General features: G+C 32.8%; 1 protein-coding gene across 2 annotated transcripts; it reads right to left on the bottom strand.

Moving 5' to 3' along the window:
• Positions 1–1,582: 1,582 nt before the first annotated feature.
• Positions 1,583–12,411, bottom strand: LOC111388721. 2 transcript variants are annotated; one of them, XM_023013506.1, is made up of 13 exons: positions 11,144–12,411; positions 10,382–10,559; positions 9,397–9,509; positions 9,148–9,249; positions 6,882–6,951; positions 6,329–6,384; positions 4,424–4,474; positions 4,157–4,261; positions 3,985–4,029; positions 3,366–3,474; positions 2,440–2,645; positions 2,202–2,288; positions 1,583–1,947 (listed from the first exon to the last, which is right to left on the bottom strand). In XM_023013506.1, the coding sequence occupies exons 1-13, from the start codon at positions 12,284–12,286 to the stop codon at positions 1,780–1,782; spliced, it is 2,433 nt and encodes an 810-aa protein (XP_022869274.1). In that variant the 5' UTR covers positions 12,287–12,411; the 3' UTR covers positions 1,583–1,779. The 2 variants fall into 2 exon arrangements, with proteins under 2 accessions (XP_022869274.1, XP_022869276.1); XM_023013508.1 differs by having other exon boundaries at positions 2,202–2,301.
• Positions 12,412–13,415: the final 1,004 nt, after the last annotated feature.

Consider the following 13,415-nt stretch of genomic DNA (forward strand, 5'->3'; position numbering starts at 1 on the left):
AAAAGCAAGTGTACCTTGCTGATGTATTCAATGATGTAATAGAGTCTCTTAAACTTGTATAAATAGAGACATTGTCATAAGATCATATTATCCTATCTTGAATTCTCGAGTTGTAAAGCAATGGCCTATTCTCAGTTGAAAAATCAGTTTTCCTGGAAATCCCTTCATACCAAATAGAAGTCTTGTATCAATCTTAATAGAAATAAAATTCCAATATCTTGATATCAATATAAGTTTCTAAATCTTTTTCCCATAAATTCTTGAAAGATCAAATAGAAAGTTTCCTTCTTATTTTAGTAAAAAGAGAGTTTTCCTTAACAGAAGTCGAGTTCTTTAGAAATTGATACAGTGAGAGCAAGTAGCTGAAACAGTAACAATTTCGTGAAGGCCGGAGGCCGTTGAAGGAACCAGTTTATAAATTCAGAGCTCGAAGGTCACTCGGTTCTAAGAATACATGTCTAGATCAAACCTAAAGTAAAACTATTAAATTTTTGCTAAAATTAGAATGAATCTTTTAAAGGTCTTGAAAGAATCGCATAGATAATTGCATGATGATTATTTTGATAAATGTCAGGATATACAGTTGAAGGATTAATAATTTATTAGAAAGGATGTTGGAAGAAATAAAAAATATTATATCTCAATTAAAAAATCCAAATTTACCATTTGAAGAATATAGTACTTTAATTAGAAAATATGAGATGAATGTTGCAGATTATTCTTATTTATTAGATCACAGAATGATTTTATATTCAAATATCCAAAATAAAGAAAACAGAGGATAAAATGTTTAAAAGATTAGGACATATGTTGCAATATAAAAAGAATCATTTCATTAAGGGTAATATAGACATTTCCATAAAAATGAATAGTAATAGGCCAAATAGAAAAATCTCCCGATTGGGATGTTGTGAGTGCAATGGTGGTGGTTTTGGCGATGACAATAGTGATGGCGGAAGTAGTGGTGAGATAGTGATCGTAAGTATTAGTGACGGTCACAAATTATTTGGTTCACTATAATGATTAAATTGGTTAATCTATGACCAATAAATAATATGTGACAAATAAAAAATTATAAATTGTAACTAAAAAATAATGTATGACATAAAAAATTGTTAATCTGTAATGGATTATTTCATACTTTGTGACTGTATAATAAGTCGTAACTTATAATATTTGTAATTTGTGACCAATAAATAAATCGTAATTCATACATTTTTTGATTTGTGACCGATGAATAAATTGTGACCTATAAAAAATTTTAATTGTGACCATAAAATAATTTGTGACATAAAATTTTCTATTTGTGATCAAAAAATAAAAAAATGACTAATTAAATCATTAATTTGTGGCCCAATTGTACAAATATGTGATCTAAATATATATAATTAATTAAATCATAAATAAATTTTAATAAAAATCTGATTCTTGAAGTTTAAACTTGTTTTCTTGATTTTAAAATGTGTGATACTTAAATTCTTGAAATTTTCCATTTTCAAATCCTTTTTAAGAGCCCATGTGCATAAAAACGTGATTAAGCAAAAAAAATTATAACCAAATTGTCAAATAAAGTCAATATAACTATAGTCGCAAAATTCATTATTTATAGATTGCATTGGTTTAAAACTGCCTGTGTCCTTGGTGTTACAAAAAATAACCTCAGTGCCTCCCAGCATTAGACTGCAAGTTTCCTCATATTTGCTAATGTAACATAATACTAAAATTTATGACGATAGACAAAACTCCAAAGAAAAGGGCCGACTAAAGTAATGAGAAGTGTCATTCTTCATCCAAGTCAAGTCCTCCAATTCGTTGTCTCCTCTTGTCGAAAACAGCTCTGAAAGACTCGTGCTCAGCACGTAATTGTTCTTGGAATATGGTTTGCCTCTTTGATTCGACACTACTTTGCGAACTCAGTTTTTCTTCCTCGGGCAAAGGATTTGACTTCTGCAATCAGTGAAAACATATGTATACATAAAACAACACGAACAAGTTGACAGTCATCAGAGAGAAGTATTCTTAGCTTTTCTAGACAAATATACGCTTGTATGGTTCAAATAGAGCACTCCCGACCAATGTAAATTAAAGTCACTCAACAAATATAATTCACATTTATAATATCTTATAGAGAGTATTTTCTAGTCTCAAAATCAAGTTGAAAAAGCATAAACAAATAGCAAATAATAATAGCCGCATCTCACCAAGTTGTATCCAGCACCAGGACCAATTACTAAAGATAACATGTTTGAAATTTTCACTGCACCTATTGAAAATCCACTGCTGCCAACCTGCGAAATGAATCTAACGTATAATATTTATAGCCTAAAGGTTGCATTAATTATGTAACAATGATCACACGTGCATATTAATCATGACAGATTGTGACACTGGCACACAAAACATAGCTTGGTAACTCGTCGTTTTGTAGATTAATCATACCTTATCAGCCCAACGCACAGATTTACCTTCCTTGCTGTAAGATTGGATCAATCCAGAAAGAGCATTTAAATTTCCTCGGGCTGCTTCAGTTTTTTTAACATCATCTTCGTCCAAATCATTTGACCACTTACTCTTTCGCAATTCTTTGACTTCCTCCATAGGCCGATCTTCCATAGTGTCCCATTTCTGATCATCTTTCGATGGACCTAAATTTAACATTTGGCATGAACTATATACTAGAGATAAATTAAGCAATCTCAACGAAGCCTGGCCATATGGATGGACTTCAATTCAGCAAATTGTTTTTCTTTTGGAAACAGTGTCATCCCATGGATTAGAAACCACCATGTTATGATATTTGCGTCTGTTGTGATTTCTATGGGTGTACAAGCAAGTGTTACAAGCCAAGACCAAATGTTCAGTATTAAGTGAAAGAAATTCACAAAATGAATTAACATAATTTCTAAAGCAAGCAAAAATGAGGTCATCAGAACGGAAAAGGACAAGGCAGTGACCATCTTTTTATGAATATAAATTTCAGATTTGGCAACTGCAACCAAAAGCAGCATCACTCGCCTTTTTAAATATTTTTCCACACTAGAATGTTGGAGATGTAGTACAAATGGATAACAAAATAAAATAAAACGAAATAAAAAATAAAAAAAAAATACACACACACATACACACATATGTTTGAGCCCCTTTTTTTCATCAAAATACATTTCTCAACAGTAATTTGACATCATTTCAATCACACATTTTTCATAAAATAATATTACACATAAATCCAAAACTTTTCCTTATTTTTTAACCACACATTCTCCATCATAACACTATTTCAAAATGCATTTTTTGAGAAAAATGGGGCTCAAACAACCCCATATATATATATTGGAAAACAAATGAAGAATGGATTAAAAACATACAGTCAGAGGGAAGGTCTTCTCTAGAAGGACCTGTGAACAGTTCAACATTTCTTTCTTGTGAACCAGAGAGATCAACATTGTGATCAACATCTTCTGTATCCATGTCAACCTGGCGGATCAGATATGACAAGCAAGCATGAATCAAATACCGACAAATAAAGAAGTCACGAAGTTTCGTATTCCAAGTATCTCAAGTATTACACTTTTTGCAGTGGACTAAGGAAAAAAACATACATGGCCTTCACAAATAGTACCTCAAAACGTAAAGAACAGAATAATTTCCTCATTAACACACAATCTATCTTCTTACATTGCAGCATGACAGACATACCACCAGTAAGACATCAACTGGGATGCCATGTGAGAGATTATAACGTTCAAGCAAAGGAATAATCTCTTTATTAAATATTTCTTACAGTAGCCTTACAAACAGGGAATAGACGCTTCTGGTTACTTGAGTCTAATATTCTACTCTATTCTGGGGAACTTCTCGTCCTCCATGAATTTTTTTCCTCTTAATCATATTATTCCCAAAATTTCTCATTTAGGTTTGGAGATAAACTCATTTAGGTCTGGAGATAAAGAAAGGAACCTAATAACCATAAACATTATAATTTACCTCTTGGATGCCATTTTCCTCCAAATCATCTCCATGGAGTAACGACTGCCGTATCATTGAACATTTAATGTTAGAATTCAAGCATTGACATTAGAACAAAGGTCTTAAATCTCAAAATTCTCAACAATATAACAGCTATAAGAACAGAAAAGAGAAAAGACAATATGATTACCTTGATGTCTAGCTTCATATACAGGGATGGAGCTTCTTCCCATTGATTAGCCATCTTTTGTATGTCACTATGGGAGAAACCATGCACATTCCTTGCAGCACAGCCCTAAATCCCAAAAAGAACAAGAATAGTCCCTAAGAAATCCTACCAATCTCCCTCCCCCTCACCATCGCCCTCGTGAATGTGACCACCCGTCACACTGCATAGTCCTAATTGCACCTTCACGAATCTCATAACAAAGAAACAAAGTAGTAATGAGAAACTCACCACTGGGTCCCTGTATGTGGCTTCTAGTAAGTAAACCTCATATCCCGATCTCTGCAATAAAATGAATAAAGATAGGTTAAACAGGGAATCATTGACTAACCTAAATGACTGAGCTGTGAGCTTCCAAGAGTGTGGCAAAAATAGAGTATAAACAAGAGGAAGAGAGGTAGTGCAGACACAGAAAGAGCTGCAAGGAACACGTCTTTGGACATGCTTCCTTTGGGAAGATTTTTTCATGTTCTAATTTTGTATATGTTTCCATTTATATATTAAAAATAGTCTAAATGAATAATAGAACCATCATATTTATGCAAATTGTAGTAGTATGAATCTCACTGACTAGCGGGAAAGAGGGGTGACAAAAGGACAAATTTTCCCAATCCTGACTAACCTATCTAAAGTTTCATCTGAAGCAATAGTTTGCAGATCAAATGACTGAATGAGGGTTCTATTACCCACCAACATGCAACAACAGTAAACTTTATGCCTCCACGTAGTTAAAATTATATACGTCAAAATGGGACAATCCAAATGGTCAAAGCATGGCATGTTATGAGCATATATAAGAAAATAGATAAATCCATAATATCATTAAGATTACATCAGTTTGCAAGAACTGGAAAATCAAGTGTTAATGAGTGTTTTCAAAGGAACATATCTTCCAAGTTAGATTGGAGTATGCTGCATCCATAAGTAACCGGGAAAAGAAGTCCTATAGTTTCAACATTCATAGATATCAATCAAAAGACATGATCAAAATGTAATATAGACAAGGAGAAAAAAAGTTATTTTCTATTACTATCACTCGAGGTGATACTAATTGTCCAAATCTTTTCCTGAAATGTCTCAATATCATAAACTCAGATGAATATTCTCAACTGCATAAAATCTAGCTTCCTAACAAACAAAATTTAACATAAACCGATGCTGTAGAATAGTCAAAGCAATAAGAACTTCATGACCATCAATAATAATCAATTTCACAAAAATGAAAGTAAACAATAAAAGGCACACCACACCAATCTAACTGCCAATCAGGTAAAATGAATCTTATTTTACACTAGACAGGATATCCATACGGCCAACAACTTCACGTACAGCGAAGTTTTAGAATGTCTTCCACTTTTCCATAATTACACACTCCTTTTCTAATTTTCCATTTGGGTCAATTTGTTTCGATATGATTTCCAGAATAACCTTCCTGCATCATGTCTGATGCAAAAGGTTTCATACTACAGCTGTAAAGTTGATGGAAACCAGTGAGAGAACATTTATCAGAGGATGTTGTGAAAGTACAGAAGCTTTTCCTCATAGGCATTACTAATATTGACAAATATGTTCACAGAATTGAAGAAAAACACCGGAAAGAGAGATATCACAAGGCATAACGAACATTGGCTTAACTAGTCATTGAGAGGTAAGCTCAAAACGATACCACTGGTCCTCTTTTCACTGGAATAGCGAGAAGCAAATATACAGCTATACACAAATGTCAGAAAATGTCTTAGAAAAAAAAATTGGATAGCAAACCACAGCAGGAAAAAAAGAAAAAGAAAAAAAAAACGAAGAAGAAGAAGAAGAAGAAAGGATAACAAAATCAAAAAGAGAGTATCAAGAAATATCATAAAATTGAATGGATTAATCTGTTCAACTTCCTGAAGCTGTAAAGAAGAGGGTTATTTAAAAACTATTTCACATTCAAATACAGAACAGGTTTTAGAAATATATGGAAGACCTAAAACAGAAGACAGAAAATGGAATCGAGAGACATAAGCATTGACATCCTACATTGCATGAAGTACTTAATAAACTTCTAATAACAAGACCAAACCTCATGCCCCTCCAGAGTACCCCCATTAACAAGAATACAAGCAGAGGCCATATAAAAGAGAATAGAGGGTATACCTTTGCAGTTGCCCAAAACTGAGCAAAATCAGCTACCCGCAGATTGCGGTCATCCACTAAGACGAGGCAAGAATACCAGCAAGAAAAGGGTCAATTGCGGAACAAAACTGCATCTGTAGTTAGTCAAATTGAAGGCAGTGCAGAAGCACTGCATCATCACTTAATCTATAATAAGACTGTGCCTTCGAACTTTTTAGTGGACAACCTAGCTTCTAACAAAATTACAGAATTTGTTCTTTAGTTCATCTCTCAAAACATACAGTTAAATTTCAAAGACGGAATCTTTAAATCCACAACTAATGCCAAGAGAAGAAAACTGAACCAACACTGACTCGTGTCACTAAATAGAAACAGGAATATCAGTAAATAATAACAAAACCCTTAATCAAAGAGCACGCCATCACATTTCAAAGAAAAAGAAGTAAATATTGCTAATTATCCCGCCAATGCCTTCAAGAGTATGGATGGAAGGAGAAAGAAATAAGCATTTAAACAATAAATAAGCCTCATAATTTGGAAATGAAGTTGTATTTTCTCCACAGGAATATCATACCAATTACAAAGGAGAAAATCCCTTCATCAAGGGTCTTTTTAAATGCCTTCAACATGCTTGATCGATATGCCTGATAGATAGAAATAATGTCAACCGCAGAAAATGATTAAGTTACACTAAAAACTAGACAAGGATAAAAGAAGAATAAAAAGATGAATATTAAAGCAAGATAATTTCATTAAAATAAACAATTTCCATCTTAAACCAATAAATGTATCCTCTACCAAGATCGACGCTAGTGAGAACAACTTTCATTGTTCAAGCAAAATATAGTGAATTGTAAAACAAGTTATCTTAGAACATTGTTCATTGTCCAAACCAAAGATGAATGAATAATTGTAAACTCATTATGTACTCGCATTCGATAAGTATCCAAGCTTGGAAACTCCTCAATATCCTCCGATACGTACCGGACACGCGTTTTTTTAATTATTTTATATTTAATATATCTTTTTAAATTTTCGGTGCGTATGAAATATGTATTTTTTTATATTTTTTAATTATTTTCGATACATAACGGATATGTTATACATGTGAAAAAAGAGTTTTATTGATTTTTAACTCTTTTAAAATTATTATTATTGGCTATAGATTGACAAAAAAATCTACTTAATAAATAACTATTGTTATAATCAATAACTTATTGAAATAGATAATGTTTATTAAAAATACACAACTAAATTTTTAATTTAATAGACAACTAGAGTTTTTTTTAGCGAAATACAAAATAGCGTTAAATCTTTAATACATGTAAAATCGTGTTAATCGTTGAAAAATATATTTTTATTATTGAAAATAGATAATAGCATTAAATCTCTATCCAAAGGGAGAATTCAAAATGTAGGACGTTGACGAAGACTCATTTGATACGATTGAAGGTGTTGGGCAGTTTGAGGTTGTTAATCTATTATTAGATGAGCAAGAATTGGATAATGTTATTTTTTAATAATAATGAAAATTTGATATTTGTGATGTTAAATAAAATGAAGTTGGGGCAATTAAAGATTTAAGATTTTATTTTATTTTTATTACCATGCTTCTGTTTCATGTGTGTGTGTATCATATCATATTCGAATTACGTATCTGAATCCGTTCTTCTTAAATCCTAATTAATCCTATGATGCATATGCCACCACCAGTTACGTGAGGCATGCCAACTGAATCATTTTCATATAGATTTCTTGGTACATTGTTTGAGAAAACTATTTGAGACTCACCCATCGAATTCAGCCTCATGTGAAGCTTTTGTAAAATGCCTTGAAACCAAAACCTTAAGTGCCAATTCTGAGGCTTATGCTTCAAGCCTGAGCATCAAGGCAACTAAAGTGTGTGCCCACTTATCATGAACTTTCCTGGCATTAGCTTTTTGGGCTATTTCTTTATAACCTAAAATGTTTCATGGGTTCTATTTTCATTTTTTCTACCTATATGGAAGGAAAAGAAGAATACACCATTGTAGGAGGATGATAACAAAGAATGATAAGAAACTTATTGTGATGAGGATGATTTGTTAATGATTCTTTTTAGAGATTATATTAGTAGGACGATAATTTTACGATTGTTTGCAATATAGACTTTTGATATTGTTAATTAGTTCATTATGAAAACTTAAAATGATTCATGGTTTATTATGCACAGTTAAAGATTCAGCAGACTGAGTCTTTTTAACAATTCCTGATACATTTTGGCTATTAGTTTATCTCACTTCGAATTCCAGTGTTAATAATATTCAATTGTTAACCAGAATTAAATTTACAATATTATAAAACCTTTTTTCTATCACTTACAACATCGCTAAGAGACTCTCGATTTTTTAAAAAGCATATTCTATCATTTAGAAAGTTAAAATTTTGAAATAATCCAACAAGCTCTTTATGTTTAACACTTAATTTTACTACTGCCAAAAAATATTTATTATTTTTCTCTATCTTTTATTTTAACTAGCTTTTCTTTAGATTATTTCATTATTTTTTTATATTGAAATTGAAACACTATGAATGCATTTAATTATAGAGAGTGAGTTTAGCTCTCTAAATTTCACTCCCTAAATTAATATGTTAATTTAAAGAGTCTTTTGTAGCATGATTTTAAGGATAAACTCTTTAAAATAGAGAGTATCTCATGTTTAAAAAGCATCTCATGTTTAAAGAGTATCTTGGAGATACTTTTAGGCAAGATCAACTAGTTTTTACCAACAAAAATGGGAAAAAATATTCTAGAATAAAAGCTAAGGAATATAGCAGAAGTAAGAGATTTCTTATGTAACCTCTTCCACTTCAGGTTCGTAACAGTACTCCATGACCTTCTTAGTGACTGTTTTTTTCCCACGAACTGAACCAAAAGGTTTTGAACCCTCGCTCTCCTCAACCTGTTGTTAAGAAGAAAATAGTGCTTAAATCCAGTTCATGCTCACAATTGTCTGTGAAATAACTCACTTTTCAATGAGAACTTCTTTTCCAGCTGAGAGATCAAAAGGTCCACTTAGAGCATGACTAATAAGAAGACATATAAGTACCTTTTCAACTTCAGTCATGAAATAATCATCCATGGAATGGATCCGTGGAGCACTGCCACCATTCTCAACCTCAAGATCGCGTAACATTTTTGCCATGTAGCTCTTTCCACTACCTGAAAGTATAACAAAATACTGTAATGGCTCAAAAATGGTACATTATAGATAGGCTCTTGCATTTAAGTACATATAATCCAGTTTTCGTCATGGCAAATGAATGATGTCCCTGCCCTACAAACTTTCAAGATATGGACTTTATATAAATAAAGGGATGTTTGAAAAGATGAAATAATGGACAGGTGTGGATCTGAATAGCCATTCAGGCCTCAACAAACACACTAAAGAGCTTTATTTATGATATGTTAACATCCTCTAAGCTACTCTTGAAGGGAATATGCCGATCCCTTTTTTACATAAGTAAATTAATATATAATAATTCCCGAAATTCTGAATAATTTAAATCCAAATCCAAGCTATTTATCTAGATTTCTCACAATGTCCTTATCCCCAAGTTAGATTAATCTGTCTACAAGTGGACTAGAAACTAATAGATATACATTATGCTAAATCAAAAAGCATATACCAATATTTGTAACTACACTGAAAAGTACATATTTAGACTCAAGCTTGAAGAATATCTACAAACACGCAAATCCATTTTTCGGTTTCGTAATATGCTGAACAAGAGAGTAAAAGTACAAATGCCCTATGTATGGTCAAATATAAAAATCCTCAGAGTGGCATATTCAGAAAGCTTATAGGTTCCTTTCATAATTTCAAGCTGTGTACATAGTCAATACGTACAGGAGGTACCAAGTTTCTCGAATACAAAGTTAATGGCATTTTACTCCAAATTAAATAACTAGTCAACTTTGAACATGCTCAACCTCAACCCTAGAAACATTGAATGATTTTAAAGAAAGAAGCATTGAACCATGAATTGAATGATGAAAATTTACATAAAAAATAGGACTAAAGAAAAAAATACCCGGAAGTCCTCGCAGAATTACAACGATATGATCAGGGCGGGTAGTACGATGTGGATACTTCAAAATGTGCGAGGCATCAATAACTTTCGGTTCATCAGAAGAGAGATGCTGAGGAGGAAACTGTTCGCTTTCTCCCAAAATTGTCTGGGATGGAGCCATCTGCATTGCATGAACTTCCTGTAAAGCACAATTATCAGAATATATCAGCTGTACTGTAAAGTAATGCCCGAATAGAAAAGGATAACTAAATTACAACAATACGGGAACATGGAATGTTGAATTCTGGGAAATTTTCTTTTTCAGTTCCAACCAAAAGAAAATAGGCACTCCACAGTCACAAGGTTCCAACCTATTGTTTCAATTAATAGAAATTCTGGATGTAAAGTCATCGACCTCCTTCCCTATATTACTAAATCAGCACGCAAGCAAAAAGCACTAGTCTTTAATTCCATAACCGTAATGCCAAACAATAAGAAAACCTCGACGTTATTTTAATAAACTTGAGTTGGTTGTATAAATCCTTATTTCCTATGAATTTGGTGCTAAGTTGCCTCTTCAAAAAATGACCAGTGAAATTCGATCTTTCCATGTCATATCAACTGCTTCACGCAAATAATGCATATCTAATTACAAGCGCACAAACACTTCCCACTGTCCAGTCAATACAAGTCATCACCGTATATTGTGATTGGAATTGTAATAACTTTCAATGCAATGACCAGAGTGGATAGGCAGAAATAATAAAGTACTCAGTAGGATACCTCATTTGGATAACAACTAGAATTCAGATTGTCATTATCTGGATAATACATTGCTCCTGAGGAGAAGGCTTCAGAAACTGCAGTTTTTGATGGCTGCAAAGAGCCAGCAGATTCAACTCGAATTGGAAACAAAGAGCTTGTTCCTGCTGCCGATGACACAACCCGCTCTGACAAATGGCGAACCGGCTGCTCCATGGGAAGTGGAGGTGGTGGTGAGTTTGGAAGAGGAGGCTGGCCACTAAACACCTGAGAATCCTGTATCGGACCCATATTCACCCCACTCAAATTAGATAAACTATAATGGGCAGGTTTTGGCTCCATTAAATATTGTTGCTTAGTATAGGACTGTGGAAAATGATTGTCGAACTCCCTGCCTCCCAGAGAAAAACTTCCCTGCTCTTTATAAAGTGCATCATTGTAACCATCAGCTTCATGACCATTAGTTCCATATGCGCGACTCTGAATCAAATCACTCCCTGTTCGGCTATATGAATTTTTATTATTTTCACTATGCCGATACTCAAAATTCTCTTCTGCACGTTTTCGCTTCATATTTGAATCGCTTTCTAGACTATAAACTCCCCCGTTCCTCTCAAAGCGGCCAAATTCCAGATCACGAAAATCACTCTCAAAATCATTACCGGAAATATTATACCCACTCTCGTAATTCGTACCTAAATTGTGACTCGCCGCTCCATGATCGTGTATCAACTTCAATCTCCTCTCATCCTCAGCCAAAATCCGCAATGAATACGGACCGGGAGGAGGGCCGGAATTCTCGAATCTAATTTTCTTGACACCAACCTGACCACTATTAAAATCATACCCAGGATGCATATTCCCATATGGGTCCCCATTAAAATTGGAATTACCGTTCCATATCCGCTGCTGTGGAGGATAAGAATTCATTGTGGGCCCCCCATGATGATCGACAAATGGATCATACGGCTGCTGTAGTGGCAGGGGTCGTGGGGGAGGGGGTCGATGGTAGAATTGATCTGAGTATTGAGGTGGCGGCGGCGGGAATTTGTGGGGTGGCCTGGTGAAATCAGGGAAAGGTGGAGGACAAAATGGGAAGTGTGAATTTGAGCAGATTGGACAGAGATTACCTGGTGGTATTCTAGGGCGCCATGGATGATCCATATTTGAGCTTCTTGTATTGTATTTATAGCAAAATCGGGGGTTTTACACTGGAAATTAGGGTTCGGTGCGAAGAAGAAAGGAGAAGTATGAAGAAGGCGAAGATGGTGGGATATTCAAAACTGAGAACTGTATTTAATTGTCTTAATTAAAATCTATATATAATTTTAGCTTAAAGCCTGTTTGGCTCACATTCTTAAAATAATAATAATAATAATAATAATAAATAAATAAAAAACATTTTTAAACAGTAATTTGCCATCATTTCCACTACAATTCTTCAATAAAATAATATCACACTAAAATTCAAAAAAAATTCTTATTTTTTAATCACACATTTTCCATTAATACTCTATTTAAAAATGCATTCTTAGAAAATTTTCAAAAAACTCGCTATTTATAAATAGCATTTTATGAATAATAAAAAGCATCTTTAAATTTAAAAATAAGTTCTCTAATTTGATTCTTTATTTTGTTTCCTCCAATGAACATTTAATAATTTATCCACATATTTTATTTAAATTTAATTTTTTTATATACTCCCCCCTTCTCAATTATATAGGTTGAGTTTCATCTTTATCTCATCCAAATATATAGGCCTATTTCCTAATTTAGAATATTTTGTTTTGTTATTTTACCAATATACTCTTATTCAATTTTCTTCAATTAATATGTCAATATCTTGAAATCATCCAAATATACAAATTTCCCACTTCTTGGAAACATGGAACTGCTTTCATTTCTTCCTCTTTAAATTAAATCATTCAAATTCTTTACTAATTTCAATAATAATTTACTACCACATACCGAAAATTAAATAGGGATAAACTAAGATAAATTTTGGCAAAAATTAATTCCCCAATAACATTCCCGTTTGAGCCTCATTATTTCTCATTACATTAAATTAAATTTTTTTCTCTCTTACTTTTAATCACACAATTTTCAATCAAATAATATTACACGTAAATAAAAAACTTTTCAACCACTCATTTTTCAAAAAAATACTATTTATCTCATTATAATTTACAAATAATGGGACTCAAACGACCCCTAAAGAATATTTCTTAATCCTTGTGAAAAATAAAACAAGCAAATATAATTGTTACAGAGAGAGTATTAATGACCAATTCAA

Source organism: Olea europaea, unplaced genomic scaffold (genome assembly GCF_002742605.1).
Source record: "Olea europaea var. sylvestris unplaced genomic scaffold, O_europaea_v1 scaffold526, whole genome shotgun sequence".
Lineage (NCBI taxonomy): Eukaryota > Viridiplantae > Streptophyta > Magnoliopsida > Lamiales > Oleaceae > Olea > Olea europaea.

Excerpts from the sequence above, each read along its gene's own strand:
- LOC111388721 (XM_023013506.1), bottom strand. The coding sequence starts at position 12,286 with ATGGATCATCCATGGCGCCCTAGAATACCACCAGGTAATCTCTGTCCA. Across the intron at positions 4,262-4,423 it reads CCACATACAGGGACCCAGTG|GGCTGTGCTGCAAGGAATGT; the intron begins GTGAGTTTCTCA and ends TTTGGGATTTAG. Across the intron at positions 2,646-3,365 it reads AGAAGACCTTCCCTCTGACT|GTCCATCGAAAGATGATCAG; the intron begins GTATGTTTTTAA and ends TGTTAAATTTAG.